Below are 26997 nucleotides of genomic sequence, written 5' to 3' on the forward strand. Positions count from 1 at the left end.
ACCTGAAAGAAAAGTCACACTTGGCATTAAAAGTTCAATGATCACGTTCAGTGCAGAGCCTTGTTCTAGTCTGGAGCTGCCGCGTGTCACATGGTGCGTGATAACTTGCCCTTGATTTGGGTTCATTTGAAGAGCGTAGAACTCTAACAAATAAATAGCCTTTTGGGACCTGTCCCTGGATGAGGACTGCCCCCTCTCTCGGGCAACTACTACTGATCTACTGATGCTGTCCAGGCATCGCCCAAGGGGAAAGGTTGCAGCGGGGTCGGAAGGCGCGGGAGGAGTCTGGCGGTGATTGATGGGGAAGGGATGAATGAATAAAAGTACTTGTCTGATGGCAGCAGAGACCCCGAGCAAACGGTGTAGGCTACACTGTCTGGCATTCTCGCAGCGTTTCGTCAGAGCCAGACCCGCCTGCAGCTCAAGGGAGGCGTGCTCCTCTCCCAGAGCAGGCTGGAACCCAGGTGGGTTCCGCGTCCCGGGAAGGTGGTCTCCATTCGTCGCTCTGCATCTGGTTTGTCAGATCCGAGAGGTAAACATTCGGGCTTGGTGTTGAATTAAAATCATTGATTGAACCTTATCCTGGGGCTTCGGTTTGGCTTACTAGTTTGGGATTTAAAAAAAAAAATAAATAAAGCCTATAGAGAGGACAAATTAAAATTAGGTTGGGTAAAGGAAGGAGCGCGAGTGTTTGAAGCCATTTGGAGGGAACAGCGGTTTCCAAGTTCCTGCTGACTTGAGAAGTCTCTGCGGATTTCCGAATCTCCGGCGCACTCCTGGGCGCGCTGGGGGAGCTGTAGCTCAGCCAGCCAGGGAGTAGCGCCTTTCATCCGCCGGGAGGAGTCTTTCGAGTTCAATCGCGGGGTATAGAGGTTCCCCTGCGGGGCAAAATGCAGAGCTTGACACAAGCCCTTGGCCTCTAGGTGCCTCAATTCCGCGGTTCCCACGCACGCTTAACTAAGACATGTCTGTATTCCTCCCGTTACATGAAAGAGTTCGGAGCTTTGCCTGGGACCCCCATCGTTCCCTCCCTGGCACACCCCTTCCAGAACGCCCCGCCCCACTGCATATTATTTACCCCCTCCTGGCCACGCGGGGGAAGAAAAACAGCGGAGAGGGCATCAGGAAGGAGTTTTGACCCGCGCTGGCGAGTCACGAGCGCCAAGTTCCCCACTGGCGCGCAAACTTGAGTTACTTTTGAGCGTGGATACTGGCGAAGAGGCTGCGGGCGGTACTAGCGTTTGCAGAGACGTGGCTCGGGCAGCTGACCCAAGTGTCCTGTCTTCCTTCCCCTGCTTGTCTCTAGGCTCTGAAACTGCGGAGCGGCCACCGGACGCCCTCTGGAGCAGGCAGCAGCATGCAGCCGCCGCCAAGTCTGTGCGGACGCGCCCTGGTTGCGCTGGTTCTTGCCTGCGGCCTGTCGCGGATCTGGGGAGAGGAGAGAGGCTTCCCGCCTGCCAGGGCCACTCCGCTTTTACAAACCGCAGAGATAATGACGCCACCCACTAAGACCTTATGGCCCAAGGGTTCCAACGCCAGTCTGGCGCGGTCGTTGGCACCTGCGGAGGTGCCTAAAGGAGACAGGACGGCAGGATCTCCGCCACGCACCATCTCCCCTCCTCCGTGCCAAGGATCCATCGAGATCAAGGAGACTTTCAAATACATCAACACAGTTGTGTCCTGCCTTGTGTTCGTGCTGGGGATCATCGGGAACTCCACACTTCTGAGAATTATCTACAAGAACAAGTGCATGCGAAACGGTCCCAATATCTTGATCGCCAGCTTGGCTCTGGGAGACCTGCTGCACATCGTCATTGACATCCCTATCAATGTCTACAAGGTAAAAGGCGCGTGCTGAAATCATGGTGGGCTTGAGGAAGGGGGCCTGGTTGGAGACGGGGAGATGAGAAAGCTTGTAGAGGGAGCTTCCCTTTAGCTCCCTCTTAAGGTTCTGCCCCTCCTAAAAGTCAGTAATCTTTGGAACCAAATTCCATTTGGTTCTGTCCACTCATAAAAGTCAGTAACCATTGGAATAAAATTCCATTCAGATCTTCAGTAGACCTCTGCTAAGCTTAGGACAAGTGTAGTCCCCAGTCTAGCAACGTTAGTATCACTTTGGGAACTTGGTGCACATGAAGATTTTTCTGGCCTCACCCCAGACCTACTAAATCAGAAACTCTGGAGTGGAGCACAGTAATTTGTATCTTAACAAGCCCTTTATGTGATTATGATGAACTATAAAGTTTGAGAACCACTAGTCCTGAAGGATCTAGTCCCTAAGTGCACCTAATGGGGTACATCCTCTAGTCCAAAGTGTGTGGTCCATGGAGAGTCAGCATCAATATTACCTGAGAGTTTGTTAGGAATGCAAGGCAAGGCTACCCCAGACTTACTAAGTTAGAATCTGCATCTTAAGATCTTCAAGTGATTGATATGCCCACTAACTTTGGGAAGCACTGTCTTGGAAGACTTTGAAAGTAGCAGGTACAAAGTAGGTTTTTAGGAAATAAATGGCCTGGAGGAAAGAGATCCAGACTGGTGAGTAGGAAAAACACAGTTCACCTGCTGTGATGGACTGTAGCTACTTTGTATTAAATATCTACAGTGGACCAAGGACTGGGTGAGGTGTGTTACTTCTGTTATTCCTTCCAGCAGCCCACAAGTAGATATTACAATTAGTTTACAGATGACTGGTAGGATGCTCAAAGTAAATGAATTAGAGGTGGAGCTGGGGATCAGACTCAAATCTGTCAGGTTCCAAAGTGCAAGCTATATGATGGCACCCCATCAATTATTTCATGGACAAGACCAAGGAGCACTCAAAATCTGTAAGGGTTTCAGTAGTTAACATTATTGTGTGATTACCATGGGCGTCAGTAAAAACACACAAAGAGCCAGGTTGCTCCAGGTTGCTTTGGAACTCCAGACATCCCAGCACCTCTGGGCCTCAGTTTCCTCAATTCCACAATAAGGCTGCTAGTGCCCACTTACTGAGGCTTTATGGTGTTAAAAAAAAAAAAAAAAAAAAAGCAGTTTAAATAAAACAGTTGGAAAATGTCAAAGACATATGAAAATATTTAAAACTTTCCCAGCAAGCAGCAGCAGCAGCAGCAGCAGCAATAGAAAGTTGCACATAAAAACACAATCACAGTGTAAGGAAATGGAATTGTGCTTTGCGGATTTGCCTATAGCTAGCCCTGACTTCAGTACTTCAATTCAAGGGGAAAAAAATGGAATGTAAAGTTGGGAAATGTTGTAGGGAATGCTTTGACCTGTTGGCAGGAGTAGTTACCATAAGGCATGCCTGTAAATTTCCCTTCATAAATCTCTAAAAATCCTAACCCAATAGCTATATTTTAAGGGGAATTCCAAACATTTCTGAGGTTTAGCGGTGAGAGTGGATTAGGATATAGTTTTCTCTAAAGGGAATCACCCCCGGAAATGGGAGAATTGATTGAAGAAATCCTAAAATCCTGTGTGGCAATTGATTCTGATGAACCGTGAGGATTTACTTGGTAAGAGCTGAAATTGAATCTCTAAATGCAGTCACAACTCCATGAGGGCCAGAAGTGAAACTGAATCTCTAAATGCAGTCACAACTCCATGAGGGCCAGAAGTGACCCTTTTACTTCTTAAGACGTCCCATAAACTAAGTCTTCCCATTCTAATTTGGCAAAGGAATTTCAATTCAATTCATCAAAACCGAATTGAGAACTTTTCAGTACAAGATGTTGTGATAAATTTAAAATAAATCTAACAAGATCTCTTCCCAAAGGGAGATTACAATCTAGTTTTGCTAGGTTGGCACAGGATTTTATGAAAGTTCTGTTTAGGGGGTCAGGAAACACAACATGTCTAGCCCAGTTAGAAACCTTTCTAAATCAGACAGTAGCTTAAGTGCTGCATAGAAGGTGGGATTGAAAACATTTTTTTAATTCTGGTGTGTTGCCTCCTGGACAGATATAAATCAGTTCTTCCAGAACCATCTTATTTCCTCTGTCTGGTTAAATGAACATTTGCGATAAACTAGAGAATTTCTGACTCCCCAAGAGGTCACACAGTTTCCCTTTCATTTCAAACTCCCTTATTGTTTCCCTAGGAAATTACATCCTTTTCCCTGAAGCCATCCAGTCTTAACATGACTGTGTTTTTACTTCTGAAATAAGCCAATGAGTCATTACAAATCTGTCCATCCATTAATCTATATTGGTCACAAACACATTCATCACATTACGTCCCATCACTAAGGTCATCATTATTGAATCCTACCTTGTGGCCTTAGGTTTAGCTTGAGACACAATATCATAATAATGGCTACCAGTTAATGATGCACTAGGCACTTGGTTTATTTCATTAAATCACTACAACAACCCTGTAGAGGAGGTATCGTTATCATTCCTGCTTTAGATCTAGGCAAACTACTTGTCAGAGAGGTGAAGAAGTAACTTGCCTAATGTCATACCACTACAAAGTAATGAAAGTGGGGCTTGAACCCAGATCATCCAGCCCAAGACCCTGTGGTCCACCCCATCCCACTGCACGAAGCATGCTCAGGCACTGCATGGTCGTCTCCAACCTTGAGTATTGTTTTAGGATCTCATTTGGGAGCATTTGGTGGAATTATGGCAAATAATATGCTATCCCACAGTAGAATACTTGGTAAACATTTTCAGAAATTAATTTGAGTCAGGATTTCTGTCTCTTGAAACCCCCTTCAGCTGGTCTGTAGTGTGTAATATCAGTGGAAGTTATTCTAATGGCTTAATTTACCAAAATATCAAATCCAGGACTAGTTAAAAGCCATTTATTCTCCTAAATAATTGTGGCAACATAGTTTTTTTTAATGCATTTAGAATTTCAGAGTAGTCAGGTATGATCATTCTGAAAAAAGCAATTTAAATGAGTTATGAAGGCTATATTTAATATATCCTAATATAAGAGGCTTAAAGCTAAACCAGTGATTTCTAATTTTTTTGGTGGAGTTTTATAATTCTCTTTGAGAATTCAATATACACAATTTCTGGGGGTTTGTGAAATTCTCCTACTCTCCTGTTGGCACACTAAGGGCCCAGAGGACCAGAAATGTCAGTGTGAATCTATTCCATTAATCTAGAGGTTAATAAATATAGAGTTCAGTAAAGTTGACAAATCACAAAATGTCATACCTCTTATTGGAAGCTACAGTCTTCAGGCTGTGGAATTGGTGGGACTTTATCTGGAGTTGCTGCAGTGGGAAGCTGAAAAGCGTTGGGAAACATGTCTGATCTGCCTGGACTTCCTCAAGGAGCTGGGTCCCTGGAAACTTTTAGGTAGAATCATACCACTCTCACAGGTCTCCTGTGTTGTGGGTGAAATCCTGTGTTGAAGGATAGGGAAGTGTCTGAGGACACTTAGCAAATTGAGGCTGCTGAAGCACTTCAAACTCATGTAAACATGCAGAAAATAATAAGCCTTGCTTACACTTCTCATAGGCACACACTAGGGCTATGCCTACATTACACAACACCAACCAGAAGAACAATGAAAACTTCAGGCATCCAAAGGAGATATTTATTTAAATATATATGCATGTGTACATGTACACACATTAAAATGTTAAGTTTTATAAGAATATATAAGTAAAAAGATGACTAACATTTGGCACAGGGCATGGCACATAGCAAGAAATGATAAATGTTATTAAAATGTGTTTATGTGCATTTTGAGTATTTTTTGTTTTCCAGCTTTTGTCGTGACAAATATGACTACAAACAACAAGTTTGTACATATGGCTTTGCACACATGTGTGACTACATCTAAAGGGTAAATTTTTATAACTGAAATTATTAAATCAAAATGTGTGTGCATTGTAATTTTGAAAGATATTGCCATATTGTGCTAGAAAGTTATTCTTGTACTCTTGGTTTTCATCGCTACTTTATATAATATCTCAATATGGATATAAATGCATATTAATGTTTATCTGTAATATGTATATGGGCCACCACCCTTAATATTTACATAGTCTACATATACACCAGAACCAAAAGCCAGTGCTTGACTACCTGATGTTAGGATGAATTTCTTCTTATTCACAAGCTACTTGTTGTGCCCTTCCTATATATCCTAAAATAAATGGGGTAATCTAGATATTTGTTCATATGAGAGCCTGGCGTTCCACTACTAAGTTGTAGAAGCATAGATATCAAAGCTGGATAAAAAGCAAGACAGTCAGGTGTACTTGTGGATGCTATTAATGTGTTTATGTTGTTGTTTGGTTGGTTAGTTGATTTGGCTTGGTTTGATTTGGCAATGATATTTAACAAAACTTGGTTGTAGGTTGGGAGAAGTTAAAAATTCTTGAGCAAATAATGAGTTCTTAAATTACTTCTGAATTTTATTAACTCTCTTTGTGTTATATTTACATGGATAACTGTGTTAATGAAGTTAGCTCTCAAATATAGCTTCCTTTATGTGTAAAGAAATTGCATTTAAAAATAAATCTGCTTGCAAACTGATAAGACAAATACCAATATCCACATTAACTAGTTTGGTAAGGATCCAAAGGTAATCAGGTGTCCAGTGGTGATAGAGAGCTAAAAATTAGGCTGGTGACCCACTGGAGTGCTTTAGATGGTTTTACAGTTAAGAACTGTAGGCTACTATTAGAGGCAAAGAGGCTGCATTCATAGTTCTGAAAGGCAAAACTGCTGATCTTTAACATTTAACTAGTTAAGGGTGGGTACATATAACATTAAAATGCTGGTATGTCAAAATGCGGAATTGCTTCACTGAACCCACAAATGAGTTTCGAGTGAAGTGACCTTGGCAGGTAATCAGATATTTTCTGCTTGTGACACAATCAGGATTATCTTTCTGAACAAATTTACCTTTTGCACTATCCTATCTTAGACTACTTCTGGTACTTAACAAGTTTATGTATAATTAACTAGTTTTGTAGTTAAAAGTAAAAGTTGATGGAACACCACCAACTTTTGGAATTATAATTTTTGAATCAGTAAACTGAAGTATATTCATATATTCCAATCAGTAAACTGAAGCATATGCATATATAGCAACACAAGAAGTAAGGGTATCACTGGGAGAGGAGTCTAATTTATCCTAATTTAATAACAATGTTCTCATTTCCAGTCAAGTAACTGAAATATTTTAGTAATATTTAAAGATATTTTACCAGCATAAGCATTCTGAACCAAAAGTGGAACCTGTATTACTTATGTAAAGCAAAATAATTTTTAAGGAGCACCAACTAAGCACATTTAAAGTATTAACTTTTAAAACGTGTTAATAAAGAGCCAGGCTTTTAGCTTGAATGACCTGGAATCAGTTAACAAATAAAACAAATACCCCGACACCCATCTAGCATAGTGGCTGCGACTGTCAATACTACACAAATGCTTGCAGACAAACGATGTTATACATAAGACATAAGAGCAGTGGGCTTCTTCCACTCATATTTTTACCAATGTCCAAATGAAAAAGAAAAAGAAAGCTTGATTCCTTCTGTATTAATGTATTGGTCATAGTCAGATAACAGGTGGATAGCAGAATTCAAATAAACCAGAAACTCAAGACTTCATATTCCCAATTCACTATTTCACATGTTGGTCATAGATTTCTGTGACAAAATGGTCAGTAGGCACTTGGCCCTGGGCAATGAAAGGTTCCCTAGGTTCAACTCGATGGTATTTCTTGTGTTTGCCTTTGATCTGCCACTTGGTCACTCCATAAATCCAAGCCTCTACGAATGTCAAGGTAAGGTTTTCTTTCAATATGGTAAGTCTTATCTATCAAAAGCTTTACATTTCTCAATTTGCTCATTTAAAATGAGTCTTTCAAGATTGAAGATATTTCCATAGTTGTACAAAAGGGTAACGTAGCCAAGACCCTGTTGTCTCCAGGCCAGGGAGCCATGTTCTTCAATTCACAAAGAAAACCATATAAGGGTATCTCTGTGTAGCTAATATGCCATAGTTGATTATTTTTAGAGAAACATGCCAAATGCTAATAAATGATTAAGTTCTTTAAAGGGTGTTGACAGATAAAGCCTGAGCTGAAATAAGATTCAAGATGTAATTTATGATGTGAAACATTCTCTTTCAGGACTTTGCATAGTTAAAAAGAGGTTGGTTATGTTTGGGAGATAGCTGAATGTGGTGTGTGGGTATACCTTAGCCAACGACTTCTCTAATTTTAGACTTTTTATTATTTCCAATGCTTTTATTTTAGACAGTTATTTATCCTTCCCTACAGGGCCTCTGGTGAAAATGTAAAGGAACAAGAAAATGGCCAAAATGTGGTGGTGGATGGGAGAGAGGGAGAGAGAGAGGAGAAGGGGTGAAGGGAGAAGATAGAAGAGGATCATTCTTGAATCAGAAATTGATTAGCAAAATTGATGGAAGCATTTCTCAAGCAAGTCTCCCCTTTTGAGGCTCAAAACTACACTCATGCCTGCTGATCTCTGTCTTTTTCCTACTTCTCTCTTCTTCAGTTTCATTGTAGTTTCCAGAAAGGAGGAAAATTATCCTCAGAATGTTTACACTGTACGCTGTCTTCTTCCCACTCACTCAGTGTTTTCAGACTATTTTAATGGGCTTTCAGATTCCATAGTAATCAGACATTTTCTGATCGCAGCTTATTAGTCTCCCATAAGATATTCCATAGATAGAATTAGGCTTAGGTATTGCACGAAGTTACTTAATAAGGTTTGTTGAATTCATGTAGTTTGCAAGTCTCGTTCTGAGCCAGGAGGCCCTCAGGTTCTCATTCTTCAATGTCTTCAGATGTCACCAGTGATCTTAGAAGATCCAGCTCAGATAAGTGAACTAATAATAGGCCAGGTTTGTGAATGGGGTTTCTTATTTCTCTTTGTTGGATCTTTTGAAAATGTGTAATATGTCGGTGAAGGTTTTAAAGCTCAAACTATGGATATATTTTTAAATTAGATAATAAAAGAGTACAATCAATTTCTTTCCCGGCCTGTTACAGACTTAGAAACAAATTTCTGGTAGGAAAATATATTTGAGGTAAACTTCAATTTCTCTTAAGAAATATTTTTAAAAATTGTTTTCTATCTCTTTCTTTCTCTTAGAGATTTTGTTTCAAGAACTTTAATTCATTTTCATAAGCCATTGTTCTATTTCAGCAAGTTATAGGAATCTTTCCAGAGCTGTGAAAAGGCCTCTGTTTTGTGCATGTGTGTGAAATAGATTCCCATGGACAGAACTGCTGCCTTGCACAACTCTAGGGGGCACTGTACATATTGTAATCTATTGAGATGGCACCCCGGGGGATAAGCTAACATTATTTCTGACCCACGTATTTCTAACTCACATAGCCTAATCTTTAAGTGATTAAGTGCGTTTTGATGGATGCAGGGCAGAACTTGTAATTTATATTTGTCCTTCAGGGCACAGGTGCGCCGTATGTCAAGAAAAGAAATTTCCATGCACTTGATCAGCATATTGACTCCAAATTCAAAGCTTATTTTGAACTATTTCTCTGTGTATCAATACAGAAAGAGTTCTGGCATGGAAGTCCTTGAATGAAGGTGCCCTATCTCATTAAAACTCTAGTTCAAACACAGAAAAACTCTTAACTACTACAGGAAACAGAGACAAAAACAGAATACACCCTTTCCTAAAGTTGTGAAATGCAGCCATTCATTATTTTCCTTTTTTGACTCTTACTGTGAAAACATTTATATAATGCCAGTCGTTTAAAGAAACGTTCACAACTTACCACAGGATGGAATATACTGCAGTCTGGCAAAGTAATTTTGGTTGTCCTCTTAATTACACCACTCACCAATCCTCTAAAACAATCATCTCTTACAATGCCCCTATGTTTACTGCATCTACTTCCACGAAACTTAACAATCCTCTCCACAACTGAAGCTCTTCATAGAATCCCATTACATAGTGAGAAACAGTAGGTTCTGTTGTATATCAGTCATTGCCTTGACAAGTTTGAGTAGGAGAGAGAGGGTGGGAGAGGAATTTTTGTCGTTACCTTTTCCGGCCTGCATGGAAGAGCGGAACTCCAACAAGAGTCCAGCCCACTCTCAAGTCTCAATTCTGGAGTTTCTGACTCTATGTGCCAAGACCTGATCATCAGTACTAGAAAATATAAATAGTAAATATACAGTCATGTCAATTCTCTAAAGACTACATGTAGAATATGAGAGCTGAAAAGCTCACGACAAATGTTTTGTCATAGATGATTTCTGCCGTATGACCAAATTCATTCATCCACTCATCCATTCATTGTTACTTAACAAGCATTGAATGAGTAACCACTGTGTGCCAATCACTGTACTAGGCATTATAAATGTTGTAGAATATTCTGAAACAAATAAACAGTTAAAGCTCAGTGTATACTTGTAATTTAATAAAATAGAAAAAGAAAATGCTATGTATGTTTAATGAGGTGAGTGAACATTTGCTTGTGCAAGACGGTTAACTTTGGCATTTCCTGACTTTATGGGGCTTGACTCCTTCTGGCATTAACAGGGGTGTGTGTTAACAGGATTTTTTTTCTTCATTTATTATCTCAAGGGTGCGATTTTTAATTAAAAAGAGAAATGAAAAATGTAAATCCCCCAGTTGGAGAGATTTTGTAGGATTCACTTCACAAAACCCTCAAATAAATAACGAATATATATTTCTTATTCATGCTATTTATCTTTTTAGAAAATTTTTAAACTATAATATAAAAATGACTTTATAATGTAATAGAATAATTTATTTGGATTCTCTTGCCTTGTTTCTTTCTCAAGCAGCTGTTCCAATGTAAAGTTATAAAATCACAGTCTTTCTTGAGTAGAAATCTTTTAGCCAGTATGGTCACACCTTTTTTCAATCTAGTGTTTATTTATTTGTGTTTATCATCCAAAAGAAATGTTCTAGAGAAGCAGTATAAGCCCTAGGGTAAAATGGGTCAGCACAAACATAGGCTATCATTTTGTCAAATGGACACCATATTGCCAGCAGGACTTAACACTAACAACAGCTATTCAGTTAGATGAGACATCATGATATGAAAACTAGTGCCAGTTATGTGAGTATTGCCAACTGGCTCATATTTGATCAATGTTAGGTAACATATATTCAACTTAATTTTAAACAGGATTTAAAATTTTAATTTATGTGGAAGGGACATAGTGTCAATATTGAACTCTAAACACCCTTTTTGCGATCAGAGAGACTGACTTTTGATTACATGTTTGAATTGTCTTCACTGTTCAGACCTTGCCCTTAAGTTATCTAATTTAATGGGGTAAAGTCCAGAGGAAAAACTAAAAATAGGGAATAAGGAATGTGTTATTGCTGGGTTTAAAGTTAGAGTTGCTTCCTCTTGCAATAAAGTGAATCCATTTCCTCTTCAGTGGGGAAAGCTGTATCCTTAGACTTCAAATTATAGATGTTAGATGTTGTTATTTTTCCCAAAGAATGATGAAGAAATGAATGTCTAAGAATCATACCCATCTATAAGAACAGTCTCTCACCAACTTTTAAAGATGGCATCTTGGTTGAGAGTGAATTATTTTTTTTTGGCAAAACTTCATAGTTTTTCCCCACCAGGGATACCTTTATATTTTAGATAAGTTTCAAGCACTAGCTTGCCTAAAGACTTTCTTGCTAGAGGCCATTAAGATGACAGAGATGAGCATCAATAGTGGGCATGGTTTCTGTTACAGAGTATCAGGCTTTGCTGGGTCTCCACAAAGCCTTCTGATCAGTGAGGCAGAGGTTAAGATTTTTAAAGGAAGAGCATTTAGAGTCTTGCCAAAGCCATCCTTCTCACTACAGAATAATGGAAGCAACAGTGCATGCTCTTCCCACATCTTCTGTGGCCTTCCAGAAGCAATAGCATCCAGTTCTAAATTGAAAGCATGAAATGCTGAAAGCTGATAAAGGTTAATGCTCTCTCACTCTCTCTCTCTCTCTCTCTCTCTCTTTTTTTGCAGTCTCTTTCCCTTCAAAAGTGTAGACTAGAAAACTGTAATCTCTCCGTGGTGATTACGTTTCTGACTATCTCTCTGTTGAGCTTGAAGAGCATTGTTACAATTTTCAGTTTGTGTTTCCCTGTTTTCTGTGATAGCTTGGGTCAGAGGTTGGGCTGCAGGCCTCCAGTGGTATGAAGAGCAATAATCCAATCTCTAGGCTGAGCCAAAAACAATGGAAACCTCAAAACATGGCCTGGAATCAGTGCAGAGCTCATTTTCATCAGCCAGACTTCTTTCCCTTCAATGGTCTGGACACTCATTCATCTTGATTCTTCTGATAGCAGTACCTACAGGATAACAATATTAACGTATTTGGAAATAATTTAAGACAGAATAAAATATTTTAAAATATCCAAATGTTTGGACATTATTTGAATAAAATAACTAGGGGGATTAGTCAGGGTTCTCCAGAGAAACAGAACCAGTGGGATAGATAGATGGAGGGATAGGTAGATAGGTAGGTAGGTAGACAGACAGATAAATAGATAATGAGGAATTGGTTTAGGAGAGTATAGAGGCTAAGAAGTCCCATAATTGGCCATCTGCAAGCTGCAAATGTAGGAAAGCCAGTGGTGTAATTCAGTCCAAGTTCAAAGGCCTGAGAAACCAGTCTGAGGGCCAGAGGAGATGAAATGAGACATTCCAGATAGGCAGGAAGAAAAAGGGGCAAATTCCTTCTGCCTCTGCCTTTTGTTCTATTCAGGCCCTCAAGAGATTGGATAATGCCCACCCACCTAGGGTAAGGCAATCTGCTATTCTGAGTCCACAAATTCATATACTAATTTCTTCCAGACACATGCTCACAGACACACCCAGAAATAAAGAATGTTTAATTGAGCAACCACTGGCTGGTCAAGTTAACACATAAAGTTAACCATCGCACTAGGTGAGCAGAAGATTTTGCTCTGCATCTAGATATTTTACCATTATTTGACACATAGCTATAGGTTTAAAAAACTATTTGATTTAATTCTAAACATTTTTTTGTACAATCACCTCCTTCAAACCACTGTCGGGCAGGTATTATGGTGGTTATAAGCATAGACTCTAGACCATCTGGGTTCAAATGTGGATCTATTACTCACTTAAGTGAGCAAACAAATGCAAGCATATTGGTTTCCTAATGAAGAATAACAAATTACCCTACAATTTAGTGGCTTAAAACAGTAAATATTTTTTAAATCACATTGTGTCTTTGGCTTGGCAATTAAGGAGTGGCTTAGCTGGGTGGCCCTGGCTCAGGGTCTCTCAAGAAGGTACATTTAAAATACTGGCTGGGGATGCAGTCATCCAAAGGTTTGACTAAAGCTGGGGGATCTTCTTATTCACAGACCTGGCAAATTAGTGCTTGATGTTTTCAAGAGGCCTCAGTTCTTTGCCACTTGGCTTCTTCCCAGAGGTGCTTGAGTATCCTCATGACATGGTAGCTGGCCTCCCTCAGAATAAGTGATCCAAGAGAGAGGAAGCCAGTTCTTTAGGAACTAGTCTCAGGCATCACACATCATCACTTTTGTCACATTGTATTCATTGAAAACAAATCACTAAGTTCAATCCACATTCAAAGGCAAGGAAATTAGGCTTCATGTTTTGAACGGAGGAGTAATCAATAGCAGAATATTGTCTGAATAAGTTATACCAGGCTGGGTCTAGCACAATCCTTGAAACCAGTTGGATAATTTTTATTCTTATTTCTAACGGTAATTGGCAGCTCTTTTAAAGCTACATGAGTTCAAAGCTGGTTCAGACCTGTGGTACACCGAGTTTCCCCCATTTCGGTAAATGGCTTCACCATGCACATGGTAAACCTCTGTGAGTGTCCTGACTTCCCACATCATGTGTCCAACCCACCAGCAAGTCCTGCTAGCTACCTCTACCCTTAAAATATATACAGCCTATAACCCACTCTCCACAGCCTCAGGGCACACAGGGTCCGGCTTACCACTAGTTCTCATCAGTGCTTCCTTTCTTGGCCCTACATTCTATTCTACACTGGCCAGCAACAGTGATCTCTTGAAAAATATGTTAGATCATGCCATTTCCCTTCTCCAAACCTTGCAGTGAATTCTCTGAAAAAAAGCATTCAAATTCTTCCCTCTACAACTTCATTTTCCATGCATTTGGGCTGGGTCAGTCTTCTCCAGCTTTAGTAGCTAGTAGCCTGATTGCTGTACCTCCAGTTCACCAGGCTTGTTTTGACCTCAGGGCATTTGCACATGCTCTTGCCTCTGCTAGAATACTCTTCGCATGGCTTACTGTATTATTTCAGTCAAGTCTCTCCTCAAATGTTGTTTCTTCAGGGTGACCTAGTAAGGTCACCTAGAAGCTTATCAAGAAAACACCTCAAATCCCACCCTCACTCAATATGATCACAGCCTCTGTTTAACACCATTTTAAGTATGTATGTGTTTTTTGTCTGCCTCCCTCACTAGAGTGTAAACTCCATGAGAGCAGGAGTGCTCAGAATGGTGTCTGGCACATAGAGAATGCTCAATAAATATTCATTGAATGAATGAATGAACAAGCAGAATTCATGAGCCGGTTGATTAACTTGATTAACCCAGAAGTCACAAGATAGAGGCTACGATGGCTCACAGATGTATTTTGATAATACAATGTTATCTGAGAGTTTTTAAAAAAATATATGAATTGAACTTGAATAAATTGTGAGATTCATATAAAAATTCCAATCTGGGTTCTTTTGAAAAGTCAAGAGATTTTTGTATTTGGGATCCCTTAGCAAAAAGTATGTGACGTCTATTAGCAGCTACCCCTTTCAGACAAAGTTTACCCCAGACCCCATCCCACTCCCTATCATCTTCCTGACACCAATGACTTTCTGAGACCTGGCACCCTCCACTTCTCTGTGTTACCTGCCTGGCCCTGTAGGTCTTCAGGATCCTACATTAAGCATATATATATGATAAGTCTGCCAACTTTTGTCCCACATGTCTGTGCAAGTTTTGATATCAAACTTAGAAATGAAATTGGTCCTATGTTGAATCTCCAAGTCAAATTCATTACGAGACAAACATTTTAGCCTTTGACGTCATTCTAGTTACAGAACAATCAACTCAGCTTGACAAACTCGGTAGAGTCTTCACTACTAGTGAAAGGGTGGAAAGACTCCATTGTGTCTCAAAATAATTTTCACTTTCGGAAGGTTGTTTTTCAAAATATTTTTAAGACCCATGGATTTGAAATACTTTATTTTCAAAACCTCATGAACATTTGATCCAGATGTTTACCTAAAGTGATTCATTTACCAGTGTGGGACACACCACATTGTCCTAAGAAAGAAAATAACCACATTTAATAATAGATGGTTGCATAGTCTGCAGTCAGATAAAGAGAAATATATACGTGTACATACATACACACTGTATATATATTACATACTATGTGTGTATATATATATATATAAAATAGCAATAACTATGTCTTCTTGCTCCTTATATAGCCAGTCGCTGTTATATTTTACAGTCTATGAATCAAGCACTGTTAATATTAAACATCTGCTATGTGTCAGGCACTGTTCTAGGCAGTTGTGGAGCTCATAGTCTGTCTTACACTCCAGGGATCCAGACAGAACAAAAACTAAGCAAACCAATAAGTTAATGTGATATGCCACAGGAATTGATAGAGTATGGATAAAAAGGAAAAGAGAGTAGGGAGATGAGGATGTCTGACTGGTTACGGTATCTAATAGTGTGATCAAGGTAAGTCATGTTGAAAAGATGAAATTTGAGCAAGACCTGAAGGAGATAAGGAAGTTAACCAGGTGAATCTGTGGGGAAAGAGCCTTCTAGGATAAGGAAGGACCTAGAGCGAAAGCCCCAAGTAGGAATGTGCCTGGTGTGTTCGAGCAACTGCATAGCTACTCCAACTGAATGATTGTTCAGTTAGGTAAACTGACTGCAGTGAAGAACAAGCGCCTGAATGCACATGCTGTTCTGCATAGAGTACTATTTCAGTAGGGAAGTCTGGTCTCCTCAGCTAAGGACTGTTAATCATTCAATTTTAATTAACCTATCATTTGCTTTGGCCATGACCTGGGCATTTCAGACTCTATGACAGTATACAGGTTCAATTTTCAGGAGGAACTTAACCAACTGGCCCAAGTTTGCTCTGATGAGGTGAGCTGAACTCTAAGCTACTGTATACGCATGATGACTTCTTATAAGCTGGCTGCATTTTCATCAATCCCAACACACTTTCCTGTCCCATACATATACTGAACAATAGTGCTTTTCAAAAAAGTAGTCCATGAGAAAAAGAATGACAACCAGAATTTATCCTACTCTGCATGTTAATGACTCTTCACTAAGTGATACAATTCAGAGGGCATCTTATGAAACCCCTTAACAGAGCTTTGTGTCTTCTCAATGCAGCTGCTGGCAGAGGACTGGCCATTTGGAGCTGAGATGTGTAAGCTGGTACCTTTCATACAGAAAGCCTCCGTGGGAATCACTGTGCTGAGTCTATGTGCTCTGAGTATTGACAGGTAGAAGCTTCTATTTAATCCAAGTATATTCTGAATGTATACTATTGTTTTCCATGCTACTTAGAAAATAAACTGTGCAATTCAATAAAACTGAGGTATGCCAGCTTAAAATACAATTCTATTTTTAACTTCAGATATCGAGCTGTTGCTTCTTGGAGTAGAATTAAAGGAATTGGGGTTCCAAAATGGACAGCAGTAGAAATTGTTTTGATTTGGGTGGTCTCTGTGGTTCTGGCTGTCCCTGAAGCCGTAGGTTTTGATATAATTACAATGGACTACAAAGGAAGTTATCTGCGAATCTGCTTGCTTCATCCCGTTCAGAAGACAGCTTTCATGCAGGTAAATTTTACTTTTTTTATTTTCCTTTCTGCTCTTGCCTTATAAATATTTAGCTATTTTTCCCCTGTTCCCCACTCCTTGGGAAACTGTTGATTTATGACTGTCCTTGGCATAAATTAAGAGTATAGATCCCAGGACTGTGGAGTTAATGGTGATCAATGACTCAAGCTGCAAGAAGCTAGATCACTACTTCTCTAAGAATCCCTTTGATCTCAGTGGCACAGATAAACCAAGTCCACACGAAAGAATTGATGTGAATTTATAGCTTTTCTACCCAAAGCCATGTTAGAAGTAAAATGCTTGGTGCCACAAAGTGAAAATAGCACTCAGGCAAAAGTTTTCTCAGCAAGACAATTTACTTCTATAGAAGGGTGTGTCTCACAATGGAGCAATGGCGAGAGCATACCAGACAAGGGAGGGGAAGGGGGTGTTATCCCTGATGCAGCTAGTTCCCACTGCTGCATCTTTCCCCTATTGGGTAGGGTTGGACCGCACAGTCTAAGTTAATTCCAGTTGGCTATTCCAGTTGGTACAAGCTGGAGTGGTGGGGTGAGTAGTTTCAGTGGGTAGGACAGTTACAAAGCAGGTGACTACGGATGACTAAGGACACAGCAGGTGACTAAGGATGACTAAGGACACAGCAGGTGACTAAGGATAGCTAAGGAAAGAGCAGGTGACAGAGGCTAGGAGGGGGTTGTTTACTGAAACTACGGGCAAGGAGATGTAAAGAATGAGGGAGTTAAACTTTAAAATGGAGAACAAAGAACAGGGAAGCTGAACACACTGACATATTGGTTCTTTGAAGAGGAATTTACTGTATCCTACGGCCCCATAAGGACTGACAACTACTACGTAATCTGCACAAGATAGCCCAGTAGTTGTCAGAGGAGTGGATGGTCCAGCAAATATTCAGATAGAAGTCACTCTGATATGGATGGAGTCTGAATGGCAAGACTCCCCTCTCTCTGTCTTTGATGCCAAAGAGAAAGCTGCCCTTGCAAGAAACTTTTCGTCCTGGTCATTTATTAAAGAACATTTGATTAGGGAATAGAAAAAGAATGATGACGCTCGTTTCCAGAAGATAGATCCTGAGTGTAAAAGGCTCTTCCCAACAGAACGAGTTAAGAGACATTAATGCAAAGGGGGCTGGCCTAACTACTCCCAATGATTATTTTCTGTTGTATATCTAAGGAGACTAAATAAAACTTTATGAACTGTATATATTATGCTAAGTAAAAGAATCAAGGACATAATGTGAAACTGAAAATGAAATTTCTATTTCCTTGTTTCCTATTAGTAAAAAGGAAAAAAAAGTGCTGCCTAGGTTACATAAATTCCTCTCCAACACAGATATATGTAAAGCAATATGAAAAAGATAACAGAGAAGAAAAAGAATAAGAGATATGACAAGTCAAAAGCAGATTTTATCTTTTTGTGAGGTCAGATTTATATGTTACTGAGCTAAATGGTTAACCTGGACCTTTTCGTATCTGTTGTTCCCATAAAACAAACTTGCTAACAAGTGATAACTTCATCTAAACACTAAGGTATCTTTACACATTTAGGTGTTATATTTCACGCAAAGAATACTCTAAGGATAAGTTTCTTATGTGAAGACAAAGCATTGAATTACCAAATATTTCAAATTTTGCCTAACTACTTAAGTTTTTGTGCATGCTTATAACACATTGTCTTAGAGAACTGAAATCTTTTTGGGAAAATTTGTTTTATTTAACGTGACTATTTATTTCTTCAGTAAGTGTGGCCTGAAAGATTCTGTATGGTATATATAAACTGGATCTAATTTAGAAGATAATCATTCCCTGATGAATTTTTTTAAGTTTAACATTTGTTATATAAGATTTTCTTACAGAGGAGTGTTAATCATAAAAATTCTGTCATCCCCATAGTTTTACAAGACAGCAAAAGATTGGTGGCTGTTCAGTTTCTATTTCTGCTTGCCATTGGCCATCACTGCATTTTTTTATACCCTGATGACCTGTGAAATGTTGAGAAAGAAAAGTGGCATGCAGATTGCTTTAAATGATCACCTAAAGCAGGTAAGAAAATACAAATATTTGATAACTCATAGTTGAATTTATAATTATGAATATGAAAATTATGATGATGATGATGATGATAAACTAACATTATTATATACCAGATCATATTTCCTTTTTCTTGCTTCTGGTAGTTTTAAATAGATAAAGAATATTTTTATATTATTTATTTGGAGATATTCTATATAATCTAAAAGGATCTAGGGAGAATCAGAACTTTTTAAAGATGAATCTCTATTCACTTCTGTTGCACTTCACATTAACTATTCCATATAAAGCTCAGTGTCCTGAGGTTTTACATATGCCACTGACTTTTTGTAGACAATATTAAATGTCGTTTTAGAAGAGAGAATGCTATGAATAAAATGAGCCATCTTTAAAGGGTCAAACTATGGATTTATTTCAGAGACGGGAAGTGGCCAAAACCGTCTTTTGCCTGGTCCTTGTCTTTGCCCTCTGCTGGCTTCCCCTTCACCTCAGCAGGATTCTGAAGCTCACTCTTTATAATCAGAATGATCCCAATAGATGTGAACTTTTGAGGTAAGAAAGGCAAACTAGAAATGGTTTTGTAAACAAATGCCACTCAGAAGTGTTTCCATCGATCTTTTTTATAGGCAGAAAGACAGACTACCATTTTTCTAACCCTTAGGAAATCATGGAGACTCCCAGTTTTTATCTGAGGTCCTGTTGAGAGGGACAGGGAAGAGGGGGTATGAAGAACACTGGGGACAGACAGTCAGAGTTGTCAAGATGATGAGTGAGTGCCAAGGTGGAAAATGTCAGGTCCGATTCTCCAATGCGTTTTCTAAATTATTTCTTTTCAGCCAGCTTCAGTACTTCCAAATGAGATTTTATTTTAAAAGAGAAGAATTGGGCCTGGGAAGGGGAAATGGAGGAAAGTCAGTAGAAATGCTAGAGTTAGAGGGAGACAGAGACAGAGACAGGCAGAGCATCATTATTAGCAAAGATGAGTGATAAATTTAGAACCATTGTATATTGGTATTATTTTTTCCTTACAAAAGCACAGAAGCCTACAATGAATACATGTTCAGAATAGCATATTTTTCAGACACATTTTGGGTTATTTTGTTGCAGCTTTCTGTTGGTATTGGACTATATTGGCATCAACATGGCCTCACTGAATTCCTGCATTAACCCAATTGCTCTGTATTTGGTGAGCAAAAGATTCAAAAACTGCTTTAAGGTAAGAGACCATCCCAAAATAAAAAGCTCTTTGTAATATGACTCAAATATAAGCTTTCAAAACTGCTAATATATCTATCCAGACAGATTTAGTAAGTTATTTTATAGTTTCCCTTTTATTACATCATGGATGATTTTTTTAAATAAGACTTTTGCTTATAAATCACTATAACTGTTTTTGCGTATAAATCCTAGTCGGCGACTCCCTACTGCCTCAGCCAATCAGTTACACTCATGGAATTGTTGACCAAAAAGTAATAAAAATTACATGCATTGATGTCTGATAGGCATCACATAATAAAATAAGGGCTAAACATGAATTAAAGATCCTGTTCCCTGTTTTTGGTAGATTCTGAACTTCGCAGCTGCAATTATTATTACAACTAAATTAGTTCCTTTTTCACATGGACTATGAGAATAGCAAGGTAAACAAAAAATAATAGTTTAGGTTTTACCTCTTTCTTCCTTTGTTGTATAACAGTGATGTGCTGTTCAATGTGAAATACATATAATTCCTTCTTCAGCTGCTTGCATTTTATCATCCTTCTATTCATTCACTCCTTCAACAATCTAACATGAAATAAAATATCCCCTCCCCTAATATGAAAATCATCCATTTGTCCATGGTATTTCACTACTGGAAAGCTAAGAACGTAGCTCCCGTGTAAATGCTAAGGCAGCCTATAACATTCTTCGCCCATTCATATCTCAAATTTTAGAGCTGGAAGAGAACTTCCATCAGGATCAACACCCTCATTTTACAGAACATAAAATAGTGGACTTCCCATTTTCTTTTACATATAGAATGAACAGAAGACAAGCAGAATGAACAAAATTTTATATTTAAAAAAAGTTCAAGAAAAAAATTGAAGAAGACTGAGATGCTTTTGTACTATATAACCTTATTGTTTAACAATATTGAAAAGAGATATGAGAATACATGGCTGAAAAAATAGGAAAGCAGTATTAAATTCATTGAAATGAAAAGATATTTATGTCACCGTCAAGTGAGAGAAAGCAGGTTAAAGGCTGGGCGCGGTGGCTCACGCTTGTAATCCCAGCACTTTGGGAGGCCGAGGTGGGCGGATCACGAGGTCAGGAGATTGAGACCACGGTGAAACCCCATCTCTACTAAAAATACAAAAAATTAGCCGGGCGTGGTGGCGGGTGCCTGTAGTCCCAGCTACTCGGAGAGGCTGAGGCAGGAGAATGGCGTGAACCCGGGAGGCGGAGCTTGCAGTGAGCCGAGATCCTGCCACTGCACTCCAGCCTGGGTGACAGAGCGAGACTCCGTCTCAAAAAAAAAAAAAAAAAAGAAAGCAGGTTAAATCTTCTCAGCAAAGTGGCTTAGAATAACTTGGGATGAGATGTTTGTGAAAGTATCTACAAGGTTATGGGGTATACATACAGTACAGTCTCACTAAAATAATTATACTCACATTCTCAAGCACATGCGCATATACATGTGTATAATTTATTTATTTCATGTATGTGCAAATACTTCTGTTTTCATGGGGAAAAGTCTTGAATTATATGTTTATCAAATATTAAGATTATTTATCAAATAACCAAGAGTAAATATCAATTAAAAGTGGCTTTCTCTTGATGAGAAATTTTAACTATGTAGGTTTTTTCTTTTCTGCATTTTTTAGCTAAAAAATTATCATATGCTACTACTGTGATTATATTCTTTTAAGAGGGAAAATCAAAGAGCACAGAAAGAAAGGGCCCAAGAACTCCTAATCATACAAAGAAAGTCAGAACCCTGGAGAGGAGGAAGAGTTGGGAAAGGTGACTGACGTTAACATATAATGAGTTACTTTGTTTTGTACAGTCATGCTTATGCTGCTGGTGCCAGTCATTTGAAGAGAAACAGTCCTTGGAGGAAAAGCAGTCGTGCTTAAAGTTCAAAGCTAATGATCACGGATATGACAACTTCCGTTCCAGTAATAAATACAGCTCATCTTGAAAGAAGAACTATTCACTGTATTTCATTTTCTTTATATTGGATCGAAGTCATTACAACAAAATGAAACATTTGCCAAAACAAAACAAAAAACTATGTATTTGCACAGTATACTATTAAAATATTAAGTATAATTATTTTAACACTCATAGCTACATATGACATTTTATGAGCTGTTTACGGCATGGAAAGAAAATCAGTGGGAATTAAGAACGCCTCATCGTGAAAGCACTTAATTTTTTACGGTTAGCACTTCAACATAGCTCTTAATAACTTCCAGGATATTCACACAACATTTAGGCTTAAAAATGAGCTCACTCAGAATTTCTATTCTTTCTAAAAAGAGATTTATTTTTAAATCAATGGGACTCTGATATAAAGGAAGAATAAGTCACTATAAAACAGAACTTTTAAATGAAGCTTAAATTACTCAATTTAAAATTTTAAAATCATTTAAAACAACTTTTCAATTAATATCATACCATTGATCACACTGTAATTAGATGCAAATGAGAGAGCAGTTTAGTTGTTGCATTTTTTGGACACTAGAAACATTTAAATGATCAGGAGGGAGGAACAGAAACAGCAATGCTGTTTTTGAAAATCATTACACTCCTTTCACTAGAAGCCCAAACCTCAGCATTCTGCAATATGTAACCAACATGTCACAAACAAGCAGCGTGTAACAGACTGGCACATGTGCAAGCTGAATCTAAAATATAATACTTTTAAAAAGAAAATTATTACATCCTTTACATTCAGATAAGATCAAACCTCACAAAGAGAAACAGAATGTTTGAAAGGCTATCCCAAAACACTTCTTTGAATCTGTTATTCACATACCCTGTGAAGACAATACTATCTACAATTTTTTCAGGATTATTAAAATCTTCTTTTTCACTATCGTAGCTTAAACTCTGTTTGGTTTTGTCATCTATAAATACTTACCTACATACACTGCATGTAGATGATTAAATGAGGGCAGGCCCTGTGCTCATAGCTTTACGATGGAGAGATGCCAGTGACCTCATAATAGAGACTGTGAACTGCCTGGTGCAGTGTCCACATGACAAAGGGGCAGGCACCACCCTCTCTCACCCATGCCGTGGTTAAAATGGTTTCTAGCATATGTATAATGCTATAGTTAAAATACTATTTTTCAAAATCATACAGATTAGGACATTTAACAGCTACCTGTAAAGCTTATTACTAATTTTTGTATTATTTTTGTAAATAGCCAGTAGAAAAGTGTGCTTGACGTGGTGCTTTTCTTTCATCTAGAGGCAAAACTGCTTTTTGAGACTGTAAGAACCTCTTAGCTTTGTGCATTCCTGCCTAATTTTTAAATCTTCTAAGCAAAGTGCCTTAGGATAGCTTGGGATGAGATGTGTGTGAAAGTATGTACAAGAGAAAACGGAAGAGAGAGGAAATGAGGTGGGGTTGGAGGAAACCCATGGGGACAGATTCCCATTCTTAGCCTAACGTTCGTCATTGCCTCGTCACATCAATGCAAAAGGTCCTGATTTTGTTCCAGCAAAACACAGTGCAATGTTCTCAGAGTGACTTTAGAAATAAATTGGGCCCAAGAGCTTTAACTCGGTCTTAAAATATGCCCAAATTTTTACTTTGTTTTTCTGTTAGTAAACTGGGCCACATGTTGGAAATCAGCTAGTAATGTTGTTTTCTGTCAGTATTGAATGTGATGGTACAGTAAACCAAAACCCAACAATGTGGCCAGAAAGAAAGGGCAATAATAATTAATTCACACACCATATGGATCCTATTTATAAATCACCTACAAACTTGTTTTTTAATTTCATCCCAGTCACTTTTTCAGAGGCCTGTTATCATAGAAGACATTTTAGATTCTCAATTTTAAATTAACTTTGAATCACTAATATTTTCACAGTTTATTAATATATTTTTATTTCTATTTAAATTTTAGATTATTTTTATTACCATGTACTGAATTTTTACATCCTGATACCCTTTCCTTCTCCATGTCAGTATCATGTTCTGTAATTATCTTGCCAAATTTTGGAACTGCACACAAAAAGCATAATTGCATTATTTATAATAAAATTGCATTCAGCGGCTTTTTAAAAAAATGTTTGATTCAAAATTTTAACATACTGACAAGTAAGAAACAAATATAATTTCTTTACATACTCAAAACCAAGATAGAAAAAGGTGCTATTGTTCAACTTCAAAACATGTTTCCTAGTATTAAGGACTTTAATATAGCAACAGACAAAATTATTGTTAACATAGATGTTACAGCTCAAAAGATTTATAAAACATTTTAATCTATTTTCTCCCTTATTATCCACTGCTAATGTGGATGTATGTTCAAACACCTTTTAGTATTGATAGTTTACATATGGCCAAAGGAATACAGTTTATAGCAAAACATGGGTATGCTGTAGCTAACCTTATAGAACTATAATATAACAATGTAAAAAATTATATATCTGGGAGAATTTTTTGGTTGCCTAAAGTGGCTATAGTTACTGATTTTTTTATCATGTAAGCAAAACCAATAAAAATTTAAGTTGTTTTTTTAACAACTAGCTTATTTTTCACTGTACAGGCACTAATTCATTAAATACTAATTGATTAAAAGAAATATAAATGTGACAAGTGGACATTATTTATGTTAAATATGCAATTATCAAGCAAGTATGAAGTTATTCAATTAAAATGCCACATTTCTGGTCTCTGGGCTGGACTGTGTTTCATTGTTGTGAAGAAACAGATACACAGACATTCAACTTCCCAAGGTTAATTTTCTGGGTAATAGTTTCCAATGACCTCTTTGGTCTTCCTTTCTGTGGTTCCCTGCCTTTGGAGCACTTCACTGTTTCATTAAAAGGTTGAAATGAGGTTTAGGGATTGCTCATTGCATTTCACAAGCTTCTTTTGAGTGTTTTCTGTGTGAAAGATGGAATGGGATTCACAAAATGCAAGGTCCCTACTTGATAAGAGACAGCGATGATAAACTTTAATATGAGGCAAAATGAAATGAGCACTAAATAACTGCACACTGATTGCTGCAGAAGTTCACCTGTGTCTCTCAGCATGTAATCTCTTTCTTCACCCAACAAAAATAATCCAGAATTAGCAATTGCTTTTTTCCCAGATAGTAAGGTCAAACCCAGCCTAGTATTCCAGAGGTTGCTATCATTTACCCCTGACCTTTCCTGGATTTCAGCTGCCTAATTTTAGCTGGCACTTCAAAATACAAGTGTTCTGAATCCCAGGGGCCATGTGAGAAGTACAGAAAAGGATAACATAGGAAATACTCTCGTAAAGCAGTTGCCAAAAAGAGCCTTTGTTTTCTTGAACAGTTAGTTGTTAAGCAATAATAATAATGCCATCAAAATTTATTACAGTAAAAGTAGGCAGAATAAATATAATTTACATACGTCAAAGAAAACCAAGAAATGTGCAGCTCTAAGATGTAGAGGTCTAGAAATCTAAAAATTGTAGAGGCCAAGCTTATAGAAAGCAGTGACTCTGGCATGACTGACTGACTAGCAAACATTATTAGTCAGCCTTTGAAATGACACACATTTAAAAATCAAAAGATTGAATAAGTGTAATCAAATTTGGAAGTCCTGTTGAACACTTCCAGGATTCAAGACTCACTTGAGCAGAGGGAATAACCCTATCGTGTTAAAAAGGAAGTATATTTGATCAGAAAAACACCCAAAGTCCAAAAAATGTGATATCCTTGATTATGTCTGCAATTCAGTTGACCTCAAACAAGTCAGTTAATATATCAGAGCCTCAGTTTAATTATCTATAAAATATAAATATTAATATATTTACTAATTCTTACATCCAATCAATACATGTTAGTATATGTACTATATAATATACCCACCAATGTGTAAGTATACAAAAATGCAAAAGGCATAGCTCCTGCCCTCTGGAAACTCTGGAAAATCTAATAGAGAACACAGACACATAAACAAATAAAGGCAGTTAATATATTTGAGGTACCCAAATATAGATATGTGCATAGTAAGAATCCTGGAGTTTAGGAGAACTCATCCAAGAAGATGGTACTCAAGTTGGGCCTTAAAGGAAGTTTGCTAAGCTAACAAGGGTTTAATGGCATTACTGGAAAAATTACTATCATCCGAGAAATGTGAAAGGGGTAAAGGAACATGGCCAGTTCAGGTGAAGGGTTGACCCGTAGCATGCTGGAGAGGGGTTGTGAGAGGCGGGGCTGGAGATGCAGGCAGGTCAGGAAGAACTCACATTCTTGGATGAGTTCTCCTAAACTCCAGGATTCTTACCATCTACATATCTATATTTGAATATCTAAAATACATTAACTCCCTTTATTTATTTATGTGTCTATCTTCTCTATTAGATTGTGAGTTCCCAGATGGCAAGAGCTATGCCTTTTACATTTTTGTATGCTTACACATTGGTGGGTAAACTATAATCATATAGGTGTTTGCTCTTTACCATGGGCTAGTGTTTCTCAAGTATCTGAAGACCATGTATCACAGAGTCATTTTGGATGGCTTATTAAAAATGCGAATTCCTGGCTTCCAACTCTGAACTATATAATCAGAACTCCCAGGATAGGACCCAGAAATATTTACTTCAACGAATACTTCAAGTAGCCCTTATGCACCTAAAATTGGAGAAGCGCTGCCATATAGATATTTGCAAAACATTGAGTATTTTCAACAAACAGTCACAGGATTAAGTTCTGCTTGCCTAAGATTGCTTTGAAAACAGCGTGGAACATGGGCTAAAGGACTACAAGACAGAAAGTGGACAGATTGGATAAACAGCTACCACAATTAACAGTTGAAAAGATGCAGCTCTGAGAGAGGAAAGTATGCAGGCCAGGCTGCAGAAACAGGGCAGATCTGGAAGGGCGGAGTCAGCAGGGCATACT

At 38.2% G+C, this 26997-nt stretch overlaps 2 protein-coding genes across 9 annotated transcripts in view; one reads left to right on the forward strand and one right to left on the reverse strand.

The window, feature by feature from the left end:
- The first annotated feature begins 245 nt into the window (after positions 1-245).
- EDNRB (endothelin receptor type B) lies at positions 246-23720 on the forward strand. 2 transcript variants are annotated; one of them, XM_055245060.2, is made up of 8 exons: positions 246-532; positions 1307-1840; positions 16396-16508; positions 16643-16847; positions 18758-18907; positions 19314-19447; positions 20003-20111; positions 21945-22984. In XM_055245060.2, the coding sequence occupies exons 1-8, from the start codon at positions 314-316 to the stop codon at positions 22077-22079; spliced, it is 1599 nt and encodes a 532-aa protein (XP_055101035.1). In that variant the 5' UTR covers positions 246-313; the 3' UTR covers positions 22080-22984. The 2 variants fall into 2 exon arrangements, with proteins under 2 accessions (XP_055101035.1, XP_055101036.1); XM_055245061.2 differs by lacking the exons at positions 246-532; positions 21945-22984 and adding an exon at positions 23718-23720 and having other exon boundaries at positions 1107-1840.
- Positions 6364-26997, reverse strand: part of SLAIN1 (SLAIN motif family member 1) — a 222630-nt gene continuing 201996 nt past the window's right edge. For all 7 annotated transcript variants that reach the window (XR_010115922.1, XR_010115921.1, XR_010115920.1 and 4 more), the window contains one exon: positions 6364-12294. The gene's annotated coding sequence lies outside the window, so the exon portion shown is untranslated. The remainder of the gene's footprint in view (positions 12295-26997) is intronic.

Source organism: Symphalangus syndactylus, chromosome 15, assembly GCF_028878055.3.
Source record: "Symphalangus syndactylus isolate Jambi chromosome 15, NHGRI_mSymSyn1-v2.1_pri, whole genome shotgun sequence".
Lineage (NCBI taxonomy): Eukaryota > Metazoa > Chordata > Mammalia > Primates > Hylobatidae > Symphalangus > Symphalangus syndactylus.